This window comes from Camelus dromedarius, chromosome X (genome assembly GCF_036321535.1).
Source record: "Camelus dromedarius isolate mCamDro1 chromosome X, mCamDro1.pat, whole genome shotgun sequence".
Lineage (NCBI taxonomy): Eukaryota > Metazoa > Chordata > Mammalia > Artiodactyla > Camelidae > Camelus > Camelus dromedarius.
In genome coordinates, this window is record NC_087472.1 from 76,033,078 (window position 1) to 76,050,489 (window position 17,412).

Sequence of the window (17,412 nt, forward strand, 5' to 3'; positions counted from 1 at the left end):
ATTAGTGTAGTACATTTGTTACAACCGAGGAACCAATATTGACACATTATTTTCAACTAAAGTCCATAGTTTACAAAAGAGTTTACTCTTTCAGCTGTATATTGCATGGGTTTTGATAAATACATAATGCCATGTATCTACCATTACAGCATCATACAGAAGAGTTTCACTGTTCTAACAATCCCCTGTGGTTCATGTATTCATCCACCCTTCCCTTCTGAACCAGTGACAATCACCAATATTTTTACTATCCCTATAGTTTTGCCTTTTCCTGAATGTCATATGGATGGAATCATATAGTATGTAGCCTTTCACACTGGCTTCTTCCACTTAGCAATATGCATTTAAGGTTCCTCCATGTCTTTTCATGGCTTCATAGCTCATTTATTTTTATTGCTGAATGATATTCCATTGTGTACATGTACCAGTTTATTTATTCCATTTACCTGTTAAAGGATGTCTTGGTTGCTTCCAAGTTTTGGCAATTGAGAATAAAGCTGCTATAAACATTTGTGTGTAGGTTTTGGTGTGGACATAACTTTTCAACTCATTTTAATAATTAACAAGGAATGTGGTTGCTGGATTGTATGGTGAGACTACATTTAGCTTTGCAAGAAACTGTCAGACTGTTTTCCAAAGCAACTATACCATTTTGCATTCCAACCAGCAATTGTTGCTATCAGCATTTTGGGTTTTAACCATTCTAATAGGTGTGTGGTTGTATCTCATTTTAATGACATATGATGTGGAATGTCTCTTTATATGCTTATTTGCCATGTATATGCCTTCTTTGTGAGGTTTCTGTTCATATATTTTGCCCATTTTTAATTAGGTTGTTTTCTTATTGTTGGATTTTAAGAGTTATTAGTAAGTTTTGAATACAAGTCCTTTATCTAATACATGTTTTGAAAATATTTCCTTCCAGTCTGTGGCTTATCTTTACATTCTCTTAACATCGCCTTATGGAGCGCAGAATGTTTAATTTTGATGAAGGCCAACTTATCAATTTTTTCCTTCTTAGACCATGCTTTTGTTGTTATATCTAAAAAGTCATCATCAGGGCATAAGACAGATTTGAGTTAGGATCGAACTACCCACTCAATTGCTATGCTTAGTGACTTTGGGCAAGTCTCCAGAAACCTTCACTTCCACAAATGTAAAATGAGATGCTACTTGTTCAAGCCAAGATGAAATAAAATGATGCATGAAAAGCTCTTTTAAAAAGAAAAAATATATATATAGGAAAAAATGTCATTACCAAAGCAATGTTTACCTGTGTTTCTTCTAGGAGTTTGAAAGTTTGTGTTTGACATTTATGTCTATGATCCATTTCCAATTAATGTTTGTGACAGGTATAAGGTCTCTGTCCAGATTCATTTTTTGCATGTGTCTCTCCAGTTATTCCAGCACCATGTGTTGAAAAGATTATTCTTTATCCATTTAATTGCCTTTGCAGCTTTGTCAAGGATTAGTTGACTATATTTGTGTGGGTCTATTTTGGGGCTTTCTATTCTATTCCATTAATCTATTTGTTTATTGTTTCATTAATAGCATGCTGTGTTGATTACCATAGCATTAAAGTAAGTACTGAAGCCAGGCATCTATGCAAAACCACAGCTAACAAATCTATTGTTAAAAGACTGAATGCTTTCCCCCTGAAATCAGGAAGAAGAATGTCTGCTCTCACTACTTCTATTCAACATTGTATTGGAGGTTCTAGACAGGGTAATTTGGCAAGGAAAAAAGAAGGTATCCAGACTGAAAGAAGTAAAACTATATATGTATTCATAGATGACATGAACTTGTGTATAGGAAATTCTAAGAAATCCATACAAACTATTACAGCTAATAAATGGGTTCAGCAAGGTTACAGGGTACTAGTTCAATATACAAAATAAATTATATTTCTATACAACTAGCAATTAATGGTCTGAAAATTTAGGGGAAAAGTTAATAATAGCATCAAAAAGAATAGAAAAACTTAGGAATGAATTTAAAGTACAAGACATATACTGGAAAATGACAAAACTGTTGAAAAAATTAAAGAAGTCCTAAATAAATGGAAAGACATCTCAGTTTTACAGATCAGAAAACAATAATGTTAAGATGGCAATGCTACCCAAACTTATCCACAGATTCAGTTCAATCCCTAATCAAAAAAACCCAGCTGATATTTTTTTCAGAAATTGAAAAAGTGATTCTAAAATTCATATGGGAATACAAGTGACCCAGAATAGCCTAAACAATCTTGGTAAAGAAGAAAATATTTGGGGGAAATGACATTTCCCAATTTCAAAATTTACACAAAGCTCTAGTTATCAAGACAGTGTTGTCCTGGCATAAGAGACATATGGCTCAATGAAACAAAATTGAAAGTCTAGAAATAAACCCTTATACTTATGGTCAGTTTTCCACAAGGGCACAAGACAATTCAATGGGAAAAAATTAGTCTTTTCAACAAATGATGCTGTGACAACTGGATGTCAACACGTAAATGAATGAAATTAGACTTTTACGTCACACGATAGGCAAAAATTAACTAAAATTTATTAAATGTCTAAATGTTACAGCTGAAACTATAAAACAATTGGAAAAAGACATAGGTGTAAATTCTTACGACCTTGGATTATTCAGTGATTTTTAGATGACACCACAAGCACAAGCAACAAAAGATAAAAATAGATAAATTTGATTTCTTCCAAATTAAAAACTTCTGTGTTGAAAAGGACACCATCAAGAAAGTTAAAAAACAACCCACAGAATCAGAAAAAGTATTTGCAAATCTTATATCTGATAAGGAATTAACATCCAGAACACATAAAGAACTTTAACAACTCAACAATATGAGCAAACCCAATTAAAAACTGGGCAAATACTTGAAAGGACATTTATCTAAAGAAGATATGCAAGCTGCAAATAAGCACATGAAAAGATGCCCAACATCATGCGTCATGGGGAAATGCAATCCAAACCACAATGAAATACCACTTCACCACCACTAGTATGGCCAAAATAAAAAAAAAGTAGACAATAACAAGTGTTGGTGAGGATGTAGAGAAATTGAAACCCTCAAACATTTCTGGTACAGCCACTTGGGAAAACAGTTTAACAGTTCCTCAAAATGTTCAACAGAGTTACCATATGATTCAGCACTGCTACTCCTAAGTATATATGTAAGAGGATTGAAACTTCCACGCAAAAACTTCCATATGAACATTCACATCACCATTATTCATAATAGCCAAAGAACAGAAACAACTCAAAGCCCATTAACTGATGAATGGATAAATAAAATGTGGTATATTCTACAATGGAATTTTATCCAGAAAAAAAAAAAAAGGAATGAACAACACAGATGAACCTTGAAAGCATAATGCTAAGTTGAAGATGGTCACAAGAAGCCAAATGTTGCATGATTTGACTTATATAAACATCCATAATCTATAGAAAAAAAATTAGATTAATAGTTGACAGGGACTGGGTTAAGGGGAACGGACTTTAACTGCTAACTCTGGCCATAGGGTTTCTTTTTGTGGAGAAATCAATTGTAGTGATTTTTGCACAACTCTGCGTATACTAAAAATCACTCAATTGAACACCTCAAATGGTGGCTTTTACGGTATGCAAATTATATCTCAATAAACCAGTTGTTATTTTAAATGGGGCTAATACCTCCTGCTTTATGGAGAATTGGTGCTGTGGGGAGAATTAACTGAAGACCTTTGAAAACCTTTACAAAATTATTTGGTGAAACTAAAGATAAATTTTACCTGCTTCCTAACTTTGCCCAGAATTGGACATAATAAACTCCCACAGTAAATGCAACAGAGCTCCAGGGTCAGAAGCAAGCTTAAATGCCTGTTCCTTTTGCACCCATATATTGATTGAAGTTCTGGCCTATTCACTGGAGGAACTGGGGACAAGGTAGACTTTGCTTCCTGCTTTCCCTTTCTGGGCCAAGTAACTATTTCTTCCCACCCATCCAGGCAGACAAACCCCCATCCACTAGCAAGCATACACCCTCCTCCACTAGCAAGCATATCTCCTTTCTCCCAGAGGAAGGTTTGAGGTATAGATCTCTTACTTAGGACTCGAGAAAAAGTGCTGAGCTAAAGCAATATTTCAAAAGAAAAGAATCCATGACATCAGCCACAGCTGACCCCATCCTACCCGTGTTTCCCTCAGGTATTCTGACAACTCAGGGCTTAATGGATAATGGGGCCAATTAATCCCAAGCCCTCCATACACAGATTAAGTTTCAGACATATCCAGGACTCACAAGGCCAGGAGACCATGATTTTCTGAAAATGCCAAAGAACACTGGGATGCTGAATTCAGAATCTAGTCCTGTGAACAAGATCTGTAGGCAGGACTGTTGGATATTTGTGCCTACCCCAGGTAAACTGGGGAAATGACTGGCCTGGAAGCCCACATTTACTCTCCCATGTCACCTTGCAGCATACGTAACGATTCCACAAACTGCCTTATTCAAGAGCACAGCCATCACATTCTATTGTAATTTGAATCATGATTTTGAAATAATCGGGCACCAAAATTAATCTTATTTTATACACAAAGTATATCTTGTGTCACATTTATTCCAATGGAAAATAATTGCAATATGTGAACACTGAAATATCCCATGTCAGGAAGAAGGCATCCCTCACCAAAAAAAAGTGTGATTGGCTTATGTTTGTATCCATCAAGGACCTTCTATGTGCCAGGCTCCAATAATATGGCAATGGGTAAAACAGTTGAAAACTCTCAAAAGGAGCTCCATCTTTTGGCAACAAAGATAATCACACTAGAGTGTGTTAAAGGAATGCAAATAATACTGTGAGCACAGAGGGATGGCACCTGCCTGAGTCTGGGGTATCGCGGGGGTGTTGAGACGCAGAGAAATGCATAAGCTGATTCCTAAAGATACAGTCAAGAAGGTAGATGGACAAAAGGATGTTAAGGAGTAGCTCCTTAGGCAGAATAAAAATTTGTATATTTACAGACATGTAGTCTATTTAGTTTAGCTGGAACCAATTATTGAGAAGGGAGGGGTAAAAATGAGTTAATCTCCAGTGGACAGGTAAGAAAGAGATAGGGATTTACATTTGGCAAATAAAGTCAGTCACCTTAAATCAGTCCCCTTTCACTGAGAATGACCATAAGACTAGTCAAGGAGCAGTTGGGCAGGGGAAATGCCTTCCTGGGCTTCTTCAAAGGGGCCCCTTGTCGAGGGCTGATTGCTTGCTGTGCTGCCTTAGGAGAGCAACTGAACTTCATAGGAGCCTCTAACCCCACCCTGGGGGATTCAAGTTGACTTCCTGGCCACAGCTAAAGGGAACAAAGGAACTAAATTTTTCCACCCCACCCCCTCTCTCCCAATCCCCCAAACATTCAAGATTGTCTTTAACAACAAAAAAATGATTTATTTGCAACACAACCCAATCCCCATCACTTCAATACAGCATAGGTACAGAAAAAAGTCACACTGCAAGCATTGTTTCATACAAGGTAGAACTTCAATGCCTCTCAACACAGCAAGCCCATCTTCCCAAGTGACCCATGCCCAGAGCCAAACTGAACACACAAACATGGGCCAGCCCAGAATGAAGTTGGCTCCAAACCTCAGAACATTTCATCCTTCCCCCAGAGTCCTTTAAACTTCCTAATTGCAGCCTTCCTACCCTCTCTACTCCCAACCTCCAAGCCACCAGGGAGCTTTCTTTGTGGGATAACAGGGGTTTTTAAGGGTTACCTAAAATAAGAAAATACCCCGGGAAATCTGTTGTTCCACAGAAAGTTTAAAATGACTCCCCCTATACATAGTTCTAATCATCAGTGACAGCTCTTTACCTCTTTCCTCTAGATACAGGTGGTTTGGAAGTGATTGTCATCTCAGACAGCTCCATACTCATTTCCCTACTGGCCTTATTAAAGGCTGATCTCCTCACCCTAGAGTATAAAGGAATCCCAGGTATCTTCCCCAGGTTCAGAGCCCGAGTGGAAAAGCCCTGATAGCTTAGAAAATGATTCCCTTCCTTCTGTTCCACTCCAAAGATTTTTTAATGGAGATTATTGTCCAAAATCTTCTAATCCATCTGAGAAAAAGGAGTTTTAGATGTAGAGGGAAATCCAAAACACAGGAGCAGACAGTCTTTCCAATCAGGTACCAGTTTCCAGGATTTAGGAGGCAAGGAAGAGGAGTATAAAATCTCAAGTTGCTTTCGTCACCCCAAGTCTTCTAGATCCTCTGAAGATGGACTTCAGGACAATTCCACCGTGATGGTACAATTTCTAGAGTTCTACCATCAGGGACTGGTGACTTTTGACAAGTCACAATTTAAAAAAGACAAGAAAATAGAGAGGGCATCTCCAAAGGAGCATTAAGGGCTCTGACTATTGGTCCAAATATACTGCTGTTTGGTGTCAGAAGTGTTTTTATCAAGTGAGGAGCTCATAAATGGGGAAAGAGCCTTAACACTGAAGGCAAAGAATAGAACCCAGAGACTGGGTAGGGGATCACTTGCAGCTTTAACAGTAATATTTATTTTAAACCCTTCTCCAATTTCTCAGGGACACCTGAGCTAGCTGCATCTTTGCTCTCACCTGCATGTGCAGGACTGGGCAATCATATCCTCATACTCCTTGTACAAGATACTCCCATTCGCCTCAATCAGAAGGACACTAATGGGAACATACTTATAAGGGACACAGGAGGGCCGAGGGACACTGGGGTCCACCAGTTCATTGACAAGGTTCTGGATGATGGCGTGATTGGGAGAATTGAGACCGTAGTGTAGTACCCGAGGGCAGACTCCCTTACAGTAGTTTGGGGTATAGAAATGGGGTGCAATGATCCAGTGATCCCAGCCCAGCTGGCGGAAGCTGACTTGGAAAGGGTGAAGGGAGCACTGGTTACTTTCAGGCCCGTCATGCTCCCTGGAGGGGCCAGGAACCTGAGATGACGTGCTGCCTGCTTGCCGGGCCCTCCGCAAAAGAAGAGAAGAATTTCTCTCTGGAAACTCTTCCAGGCCTCGGGGGAGAAGCCTGGCCGTCTGAACACTTTGAGTGTCATTGAAATAGAGTAATAAGAAGGCAGTGTCCAACAATGAAGTGCCCTGCCACTGGAACTCAGAAACTTCACTCCCTTTAGGCTGCTGACACACGAAGCGGAGTCGTAGGACCCTGCGCCCCTGATTGTTCCAGAGCTTTTGCCCAACATGTGGCGTGATATCCATCTCTGTCCAAGCTTTGGGCAACAGGGAAGGCCTTGAGGAGACTCTTCCTGAAGGAGGAAAGTGATGGGTTGGGCTTTTCTGGACCCAGGGCTCCACATGGCAGGAGAGGTGGAAGTGAGCTAGGTGAAATTGATGACGGTAAACCACAGTGGCCCTTACTAGTTTGTGTGCTACTCGGTTCAGTCTCAGAGGAAAGTCCAGGGTCTGTATGTGCCAGGGGCCTGCATAAGAGGGAACAAGAGCAGAGCATTAGCTTCTTACCTCCAAGCCAGAGTCTCCCTTGCAAACCGCTCAGTACAAACTGACAGCTATAAGCAGCCCTAAAATTCATTCAAGATCATAAGAGCCATCGTCTATTGATCAATTACTGATGTATTACATGCTTCACATGCATTTACTCTTTAATCCACAATAGCCTTACAAGGTAGTTATTATCCCCATTTTGCAGACAAGGAAATTGAAACTCAGAGAAGCTATACCAGAGGAGACACAGCCAGGGTGTGTTAGAATCAAGATTCTAGCCCATCTTCTTTCCCTTAAGAGAAATGCTGTCTCATTTTTAGGCCACTCACAGCACTAGACTGAGAAATACACCTCAAATACAGAATTAGTACGTGTATATGTTGTATGTATCATTAGTTGACTGTTAAATGTGACCAATTAGGAGAATCAATGAGACAGACATGAATTAACAACAAATCCTCCTGCTATATCACTATACAGAAGCAACTTTAGGGTGACAGTCCAACATTGGGGGATACAACCTGCCATCACTTCAAATCCGGGGTTGAGATGCCACCAAATAATTTTGTCTATCCACCTCTAGTGAGGGCAGGTATTTTGCCATTTCTGCCTTCTATCAGAATTTCTTCTTGAGCAGCGATTCCCTTCTGAGGCCGTTTCCCCCTTAACCCTCAGTCTCTCCTTTTTCCGTTCCTTCCTGGAAATGATTCTTCATTTACCCCATTCATGGTACCACCATTCCCCTAAATACCATTCTCAACAAGGTCCTGGGCATATAAATATTTTGCTAAGAATTCTACTAGAAGCTGCATGCCTCTGAGTGATGAGTTTTCATCTCAACTGTGATGCTGACACCCAGTGGCCAAAAGGTTGGAAAGAGGGGCCTCCAGTCCCTTGACCTTCTGCGCCCTCTCCTGGCAAAGGTCAAGAGCAACCATTACCAAAACCAAGCATAGCAGGAAAAAGCCTTCTGTCATCTTCAAATATGACTTAACATGTCCATGTCAGTTTACATGATTATTCAGCTAACCTTCCTTTGCCACTGAATCCATGAGCCTGGGATACTTCAGGAGTCTGGGGGTGTTCAACATACAATCTCTTGAATGTCTTGACGCATCAAGGTATTTTTTTAATGTATCTAAGTTCCAGGTATATAGCATCATAATTCAACATCTCTGTACACTACAGAGTGATCACCACCACAAGCCTGGTTTTACCATCATCTCTCACCACACAATTGATTCCCTTCACCTATTTATCCCACCTCCTCCCAATCACCTTCCCTGCTGGTAACCACTAACATGATCTCTGTAATTTAGCTTGTTTTTTGTTTGTTTGTTTGTTCATTTGTTTTGTTTTGTTTTATAGATTCCACAGGAGTGAAATCATATCGGGTTTTTTTTTTAAAGTTCAGTTTCCAAACTCATGCTTAATATGCCCTCAGGTTTGGGGCATTTGGACATCATTCCCACATGGCCCAAGCCGGGCTTGTATTTGCTTTCTCAACTCACTCCACCCTCCCATCCTCCAGTAATCTTTCCTAGAGGCCCACCCATATATCTGCCCCACCCAGCCTGAAAAGGAATCCTCTAGCAGGCTGTCTGGTGAGGAACTGCCCTTTCCTTTCAGACCCTGACATCACATATTTCCTGCAGCAGGGTGGGGTTGCTAAGGATCAGAGCCAGGAAGGGTCTGCTCAGAACCTTTCAGGGAAATGGCTGACTCACACATCCTGTGTGATTGAACCTGGAATAGCTCTCCAGGCAAGTTCGATTCAGCTGGTTCATCTCCTGATGGAAAAGTTCAGGCCCTGCTCTCTTGTCATTCATTTCTGGATCCTTTCCAGAGTCCCTAGGTGCCAGTATGTCTCACAGTCAGACCAGGATACTGGCCTAATTTTAGGCATCCTCCTTTCTAGCCTCATTATCATCAGTACAAAATTGATTTGTGCAGCTTTCTGCTGCACTTAGGAGTGAAATTCAAATCGCCTGTAATGGCCTCCAGGTCCCTGCCTCTCATCAGCCTCATATCCTGCTGTTCCCCACAATCTCACTAAATTCAGCCCATCCTGACCTTCCTTCTGTTCAAGTCAGACAAGCTTGTTTCCACCCATTAGGCTACCGCCCATGTTGCATGTGCCTAAATCAGACTGCTCTCTAACTGCTCTCATGGCTAGCTTATCTTACAGACCTCCGTGCAAATGTTGACTCTTCAGAGATGCCTTCCCTGATGATCTCTTGCAAAGGGAAGTTTTTTTGATATCAGAACCACCTATTCTATTCTTTGATAGCACTTGCCACAATTTACAACCATCTGGGTTTACTTCCCTGTCTCACCCATGAGAGCCATTCCAATCTTGATCCCATCCCCTAAGCTGGCATCTAGAACGATGCCTAGCACTTAGCTGTTGCCAAATCAATTATGTGTTGAGGGAATCTCCACCCACGCCAAGTTATTTTCTTTTCCTTAATCAGAGTGCATTGCCCTTCCCTGTGTGCATAGTCTCGTGACTCCTTCCACAAAGTCCAGCTTAAATGCCACCTCCTCCATGAGGCCTTCCAGCTGTCTCACTGTTTCCCACTACGTGCTGTAAGCAGCAACCCATTTCTTCTTTGGAGTCCTGGGAGCCCTACTACTTATCCTTTTCAAAGCATTTGCCGTGCTGTAACACCATTATGTGATTATTTATCTATCTGTTCTATTAGAGTAGGTCAGGGAAGCAGTTATTGGCCTCTTTATACCCAACCCAAACACCATGCTTGGTAATCAGTTAAAATCAGTTAAGCCGTCAGCACAGCAGGGTAATTAAAAGCACAGGCTCTGGAGCCTGAAAGCCTGGGTTAGAAGCCCACCTCTATCAATTACTATGTTACATCGAGCCTTGGCTTCTCCACCTATAAAATGGGTTCATAGCACCGACCTCTTAGGTTAGCGGGGATGATTAAGGAAGACAATGTTTGTAAAGTATTTTGCTCAATGCCTGACGCGTGGTAAGCTCTCACTAAAAGTTAGCTAGGAGAATGGTGGTGGTTTTACCTGGAGAAGAGAGGATAAAAGAGTTTCATCTCTGCGACTAGCAAAGGCTTAAGATTGACCTCACCAGGTTCCTAAGATTTCCTTGAAGTTGATGACTGCGTTCCTTAGAGAGCCCTACATTTCAGGAGCCCATGGCTGCCCTAGAACAGCATCTAATACAGATGTTTGAAGTAGAAGCCACCATGATGAAAACAAAAAAAAATTTCCAAATGTATATTTTTTGGTACCAAAACCCCAAAGGAGCAACATGGTCTCCATTAAAAAAAAACAAAACTGCTTAGTATACAAGGATATTGGGGTAGTGCATTGAAACACCTAAGTAGTTATGGACAGACTTTAGAGTCAGACAGACTTGAGCTCAAATCCTATCTCTGCCACCCACAGTCCTTGTGACTTCTGCAGGTTATTTAACCTCTCTGGGCTTTTCTTATCTTAAAAAATTAGGCTAAGTGCTCCATGACAGCTAGTGAGAGTAGCTGTCAGTAAGGATTAAATACAATAGCAGATGCTCACGGAGCCTGGTATACAGACTCAGATGTTTGCCTGTTTCTGTCCTCTCTGACACCTTGTAAATTTCCTAAACTCAGCATCCTGTACTCTTTGACTTCTAAGAATAAAACAACACAAACAGCCCTCCACAGGAACATACATGGAGATTTCTTGATTATACTTTTCCACGATATAACAAACAGTAAGACTCTCTTTGAAAGATAGGAGCTGATGTGTCAATCAGTTGCCCTGGGGCCTGGGAGAGATTCCTCAGGTCGGCCCCAAGGCAATCTGTTCTTAAATTGGGGCCTAAAGGGAAACAGGCTTGGAGCAGCTTCTCCCAAGTTTACCATCCTTTGAAAACCAAGCCTGAGAAAACCACTTGCCCGCCAGGCAATGAAGCCCTACAATAAATTCACAAATCCCCTTTTCTCTACACTCTTCTTCCCCATTTTTCTCCCTTCCAGGACAGTATGGTCTGATAACTCACCTCTGAGATGCCTTGCTACATTTGCCAATGGCTTCACCAGCCTCACCATGGTGGCCCCGATGGTGCGGTTCTCCCTAGGATGCCCATGCATATCAGCTGAACGCTGGTACAACTCCAGCATATACCGCAAGGGATGCCCTAGGACCGGTGGCTTCCTCTGCTGCTTGCCAGGGACTTCTTCCAGCAGCTCCCGAATCAGGGGCAAAGTAGTGGCCTCAGGCAGTAGGGCAACAGAGGGCTGCCCTACCTGTGTCATTTGGACCATGTGTTCCATAAAAAGCACCAGTCCCCAAAGAAGAAGGATTCTAAGGATGCTGAAAAGGACCATCTTGAAAGGCTTGGTGTTCAACCGCACGTCCCGGCACAAGCCCCAAGGATGCCACTTTGACTCTTTCCTTTCACAAAGGTAACAGCATCCAGGCTCCACTATCACAAAAGATAGGGCAAGAAAAAATGAAAGGCAGGCAGGCAGGTCCTATGTTGCTTGCTCTGGGAGGATCTCCTGGACCAAAATGGGGTCTCCTCTTTGCATCAAAAGAAGCAGAAACAGCAGGTGAGACAAGGCAGCATTCCCCTCCTGCTCTCCAGGACTGGGAACAAAATCATACTTATTTGGAGGCTGAGGTAGCTTAAAAGGAGAGGTCTATCGCAGGACCTGCTCCCTTACCTTATCCACTAGGATGAAAAGAAGCAGCCCTAGCCTGCTCTGCTCCACAGCTTTAAAGGTAGTCTCTTAATCAGTCCTTAAAGGGCCAGAGGCCTCCTGCTCGCATCCCATTTCCATGCTACTTTTCCTAATACAACATTCCCCAAAATGTGCTCTGCTAAGGACTTGCAGTGAAACTATTGGAGGTAATTGTTAAGAATTCAGGCTTCCAGGTCGAGACCAAAACATGGACTCCCTGGGATAGGGCTCCAGAAGTCTGAATCTTAACAAATACACCAAGAAGTTCCTATAAACACTAAAATGTGGAAACCACTGTGTGGATGTGGTTGCTGGAGTTTGAAGAAGGTGCCTTAACAGTGGTTCTCAATCTTGACTCTGCATTGGAATCACCTGGGAAGCTGTAACTATTGTGGATGCCTGGGTACCATTACCAGAGATTCTGATGTAGTGGGTCTGGGGTGTTACCAAGGCATCAGAATTTTTTTTAAGTTCTGCAGGTGACTTTAATGTGCAGCCAAGTTTGAGAATCCTGACTTAGAACTTTCTGGTTTTTCCCATGGAAGGGGTTGCGATCCTGAGTGCACTTCATCAAAGAAGCCTGGGGCAGTAGAAGATGAATCTGTGGAAGTTGGCTGGGAGCTCACCTAGCTTGGATGGTTAATGGAAGGCATCAGGGCTGAGCCAGTTAATGCTACCCAAGACCAGGATTCCATAGAAAAATGGTAAGTGTAGTCCTGGCTCTGTCCAAGTAGAAGCAGTTTGCTGGATGAGGCTCTAATGAGAAGGTGGGACAGGAGCTCAAGATGTGTCTCCTGTGGAACAGGTGTGGACCTTGTAAACAGACAGGACCTGTGTTTGAATTGTGATTCTGTCTCTTATTAGCAGTCATTTAACCTCTCAAGGTAAATCTCTTTGTTTCCCTGAGCGTTAGTCTCCTCACCTGTAAAGTGGAGAAAAGATGTTTTTTCTCACAGCTTGTTGTGAGGATTCAAGGAAATAACCTATGTTAATTCCACAAAACCTAATTAGACACATGATATATGGTTACATGCTCAAAATTATTTGTTCCCTCCCTCTGTTTTTTCTAACATGGACTTGGTCCCCAGCATGTATTGCAAAACAAAAGGCCTGGGCCCTCTAGGTCTGGACTCAGTCCCAACTCAACAACCTATTAACTGGTGACCTCAAGCAAGATTTCTCCCATCCTGAGTTTCTTCATTTGTACCTCTGGCTCCTACAGAGAGTTATTGTTGTCAGTGTTGTGTACATTTTTATTGTATACAATGATATACAAGCAAGGAATATAAGCAGATGAGTCACGACAGGCAAACTCTGAATGGTGAAAACATGACAAGATGTAAAATAAATAATTTTCTGATGGGTATAGCTCAGTAGAAGCGCACATGCTTAGCATGTACAAAGTCCGAGGTTCGATCCCTAGTATCTCCATTAAAAAAGTTTAAATGCAACTTAAAACCACATAAGATACGATTCTACACCCATTGTATTGACAACATTAAAAGTCTGATGCTATTAAACTCAGGTGAGGATACAGAATGCAGGTAACTTTCTTACACTGCTGGTGGGAAGGTAACTTGGTACAATCATTTTAGAGAGCAAACTGGCATTATCTCTAGTGAGTTTGAAGATGTATAATTCAGCAGATGTATAATTCAGCTAGAACAGTAGCTTTTAGACATTTTTTAGACTTTTTTTTAGACATTTTTTAGACATTTTTTGTCTGTGATTCACAGGAATAAATATATCTTAAACCCAATGCAAACACAAGCACAGACACTCACACACACACACACACACACATACATACTTGAAGTAAAGATTTCCTGAAACAATTCTTATACTTACAACATATTGGGAGGGGTAATATATAATAATGAGTCAGAACACGGGTCTGGAGTCAGAATCCTACATTCAAATTCCAGCTCTACCACTTATTAGCTTGACCTTGGGCAAGTTACTCAACTTCTCTGTGCCTCACTTTCCTCATCTGTAAAATGAAAACCATGGCCTCTTTCAGCTTCAGTTTTCTAAGACATATGTAAAATGGGATTAATCAAAAGACTTATCTCACAGGATTTTTATATTAAATGAGTTAATACATGTAAATCACTTAAAAGAGTGCCTGGTACAAAGAAAGTACTAGACAGGTTAATTATTGTTACATTTGATGCAAGTTGTGCTCTGCAAAATGCTGGGCTCATGCTGAAGTGCTAATTCTGGCCTCATGAGCTATGGAGAGGCAGCCAAGATGTTTCTTTGTTCTCCGTGTCCATACTTCTCCGTCCTCTCTTACCCTCTTCTCTGCCTCCCGACATTCTCTTTGGCCCTTGACCTCTGTCTGTTACCAATTTTCACTTCCTATTTTCTAGTGAACATAACTAAATAAAAGAGCAAATTGTCAGGACAAATAGCAAAGGATCCATATAAAAGTTTTGGTCATAGTTTTCTTTGATGTTTCTGTGGTATTTGAGTGGGATTATATCTGTCAAGAACATGTTTTTTCCGTAGTAGTGAGATTTTGATACAGGAGCAAAAGAAGTAAAAAGAGACAACATATTACACTGGAAAGAACATGATTGGGGTTAGAATCCCTGGTTCTGCCATTTTTGTCTGTTGCTTCACCTTTCTGCATCGCAGCTTTCTTAGATGTAAATTGAAACTATTCTTTAGGGCTGTGATGAGATTTAAATGGTATCATGTAAATAAAGTATGTAGCATATAGATAATCCTAAATGAATGTTAAATTTTATCATTAATAGCCTATGATTTTATAGCATATGTAAAGTGTTCCTGACTGAAGGAAATATCCACTCAGCATCCTTCTAAAGTTCAGCTAAATTTTTATTCCATCTCTCTGCTCACCAAGGCTTCAGGAGACTTGCCTGATTGAATAGGTCAGCTTTCTTAGTCACAGAAAAATGTCCAATTTCTTATTTCAGAAAAAGATCCCCAAACCAACTCCATTCTTCACTAGAATTGAAAGAAGTTGTCATGAGTGTTTCCTGGAAATGCCCCCTGGTGGGCCTGATGTATGCTAGTGCCCCAAATTCCCAGAAGAGGGCACCAACTGTCTTCCCAGCCATATGGTTGGAAGGATTGGGTGGAGGGGCCAGTTATAGGTGACTGGAACAAAACCTACTAAAGGATATTTACCAGGCCTTTCTGCTTTAGAAAAAGCCAGTATGTGAAAACACTAATTGTGTAAATTGGACAGTTTAGGAGGTGATTATTGACATGACAAAAAAGGTTCTTGACATAAAAAAATGGGTCACTACCCGTTGCTTTTAGCAGCAGGGAACCTTAATACACAGTGTGGGTTGGCTTTTCAAACTAGAATGTGCTGGGCACACTGGTAAAATACAGGAAATTTACAAAAGAGTAGATTTTTATCCAATTTTTGGGAGCATGACTATTGTTTAAGGTATGCATGTAGAATGGATTCCTTCTTTTACAGGCTTACGATTTGCATATCCTTGTAGTTGTGTTTGTTCAACAAATATCTAATAAGTACCTCCTATGTGGTTGTGTAAGGTGTTCAAGTTGCCAGCCTATTGCCAGACTTCCTGGGTACAAATTCCAGCTCTACCACTTAACTACCTTTGTAATTTTGGCCAATTGACTTAATCTCTCTGTGCCTCAGTTTCCTCATCTGATAACAAAGATAATAATAGTACTATTTTAGAAGACTATTGTGAGGATTAAATGATTTAATGCATGTAATAAGCATACTATGTTCTAGACACTATACTAGACCCTAGGAGTACACAAATTAATAAGACAAGTTCTCTGTCTTTAACACTCCCAGTACCATGCTAGGCACTGAGGTAGGTTGGAGGAAACCAAGAAAAAAGCAGATAGTTTCTATCTCAAGAAGATAATAACCTTATAGGGACATAAAAGATAGGAAACATTTCCCATAACCTTGATATTTCCTCTGATTACTCTTCTGAGTTCTTAAAATGGACCTATTTTCTAGATGTTCTGTTAAAAAAAATCACTTTCCTTAAAATAGAGTATGGTATATTTTATAGAAATAGTTATTAATTTGGCACTAAACTATATCCTTTTACATATTATATCTCATTTTACTTTCCTATCTGTGAGTTAAGCATTAGTAGTCCCATTAATAGGTAAAGAAGCTGAAGATCAGAAAAGGATACTTGCCCAAGGTTGTACAGCTCTCAAATAGTTGAATCCACTGGGATTTGGACTCAAGTCAGGCTGACCTCAGAGCCCCTCTCTTTGTATCTTGTAAGTTGTTATATAAGCTGCCAATGAGCATTTAGCCCCCTAAGAAGACTCGGTTCCCCTATAAGGTAATCCCACATGGATGCAGAATTTTACCCCTCATCATTGTTTATAGACCATATCACTCCAAGGCAACCAGATGGTCATGTTTTATTTTAGCCAAGTAAGCAAGCAAGAGCTAAGCATGATACACTCTGAAGATCCTTTTGGCCTCAGGATTACCTGGTGTAGCCTTTGGAGGTTTGGGTCATTTCTGGATAATTTAGTCATCAGTAATCATTGATCACAATTCCCATTCTCTGGCCTCCTTCCATGTGGTCCCAGTAGCTACCTGTATTTCTTTAATTTGATAGTAAAGCAAATGGCTAGGTAACTGACTTCCTACATAAGAGATAGGGAGACTATCCTTTCCTTGAAAGTCCTACAGATACTGGCTGCATACATATCACTCCATCTGCTATTATATGTCAGCTTCACAGGGGTTGGGCATGGCTAAATACCAATGGCTCCTGGGCCAGAACAATTCAGTACAAGGAAGACATTCTGGATGCTTGGATCAGGGAAGAAGGAGGTTAAGAGTCACCTCTTCAAAGACTCAGCAGCTATTCTCCTGCTCTGAAGGTTTACAAGCCCTGCCCTCATCCTACAAGTAAAGTTTGGTGTTGAAGAGGAAAATATCTAGAACTTGGACCTATGCCAAGCACTTGAGATCAACAATGGGAAGTATAAGGGATTATTTTAGAATGATCACTTTCTCTCTCTAAACAAATCCTTGACACAGTCCTGCTGAGTCAGACAGGGCTAGAATGACTTTATCTTATTTTTAACTTCTGATGTCAGGAAGAAAATGTTCAGGTTGATGTTTCTTCTTCACGGTCCATAAGAAGTATTCCCTTACCCTACTACTGTGACATGACTTCTGGAAAGATAAGAGATAAGCCCCCATGGACCTGGGAGCCAGAATCTGGGACAGGGATACTGTG

At 40.8% G+C, this 17,412-nt stretch overlaps 1 protein-coding gene across 1 annotated transcript; it reads right to left on the reverse strand.

Moving 5' to 3' along the window:
* Positions 1–6,599: 6,599 nt before the first annotated feature.
* Positions 6,600–11,895, reverse strand: BMP15 (bone morphogenetic protein 15). Its single transcript, XM_010998065.3, has 2 exons — positions 11,494–11,895; positions 6,600–7,456 (listed from the first exon to the last, which is right to left on the reverse strand). The coding sequence occupies exons 1-2, from the start codon at positions 11,819–11,821 to the stop codon at positions 6,600–6,602; spliced, it is 1,185 nt and encodes a 394-aa protein (XP_010996367.1). The 5' UTR covers positions 11,822–11,895.
* Positions 11,896–17,412: the final 5,517 nt, after the last annotated feature.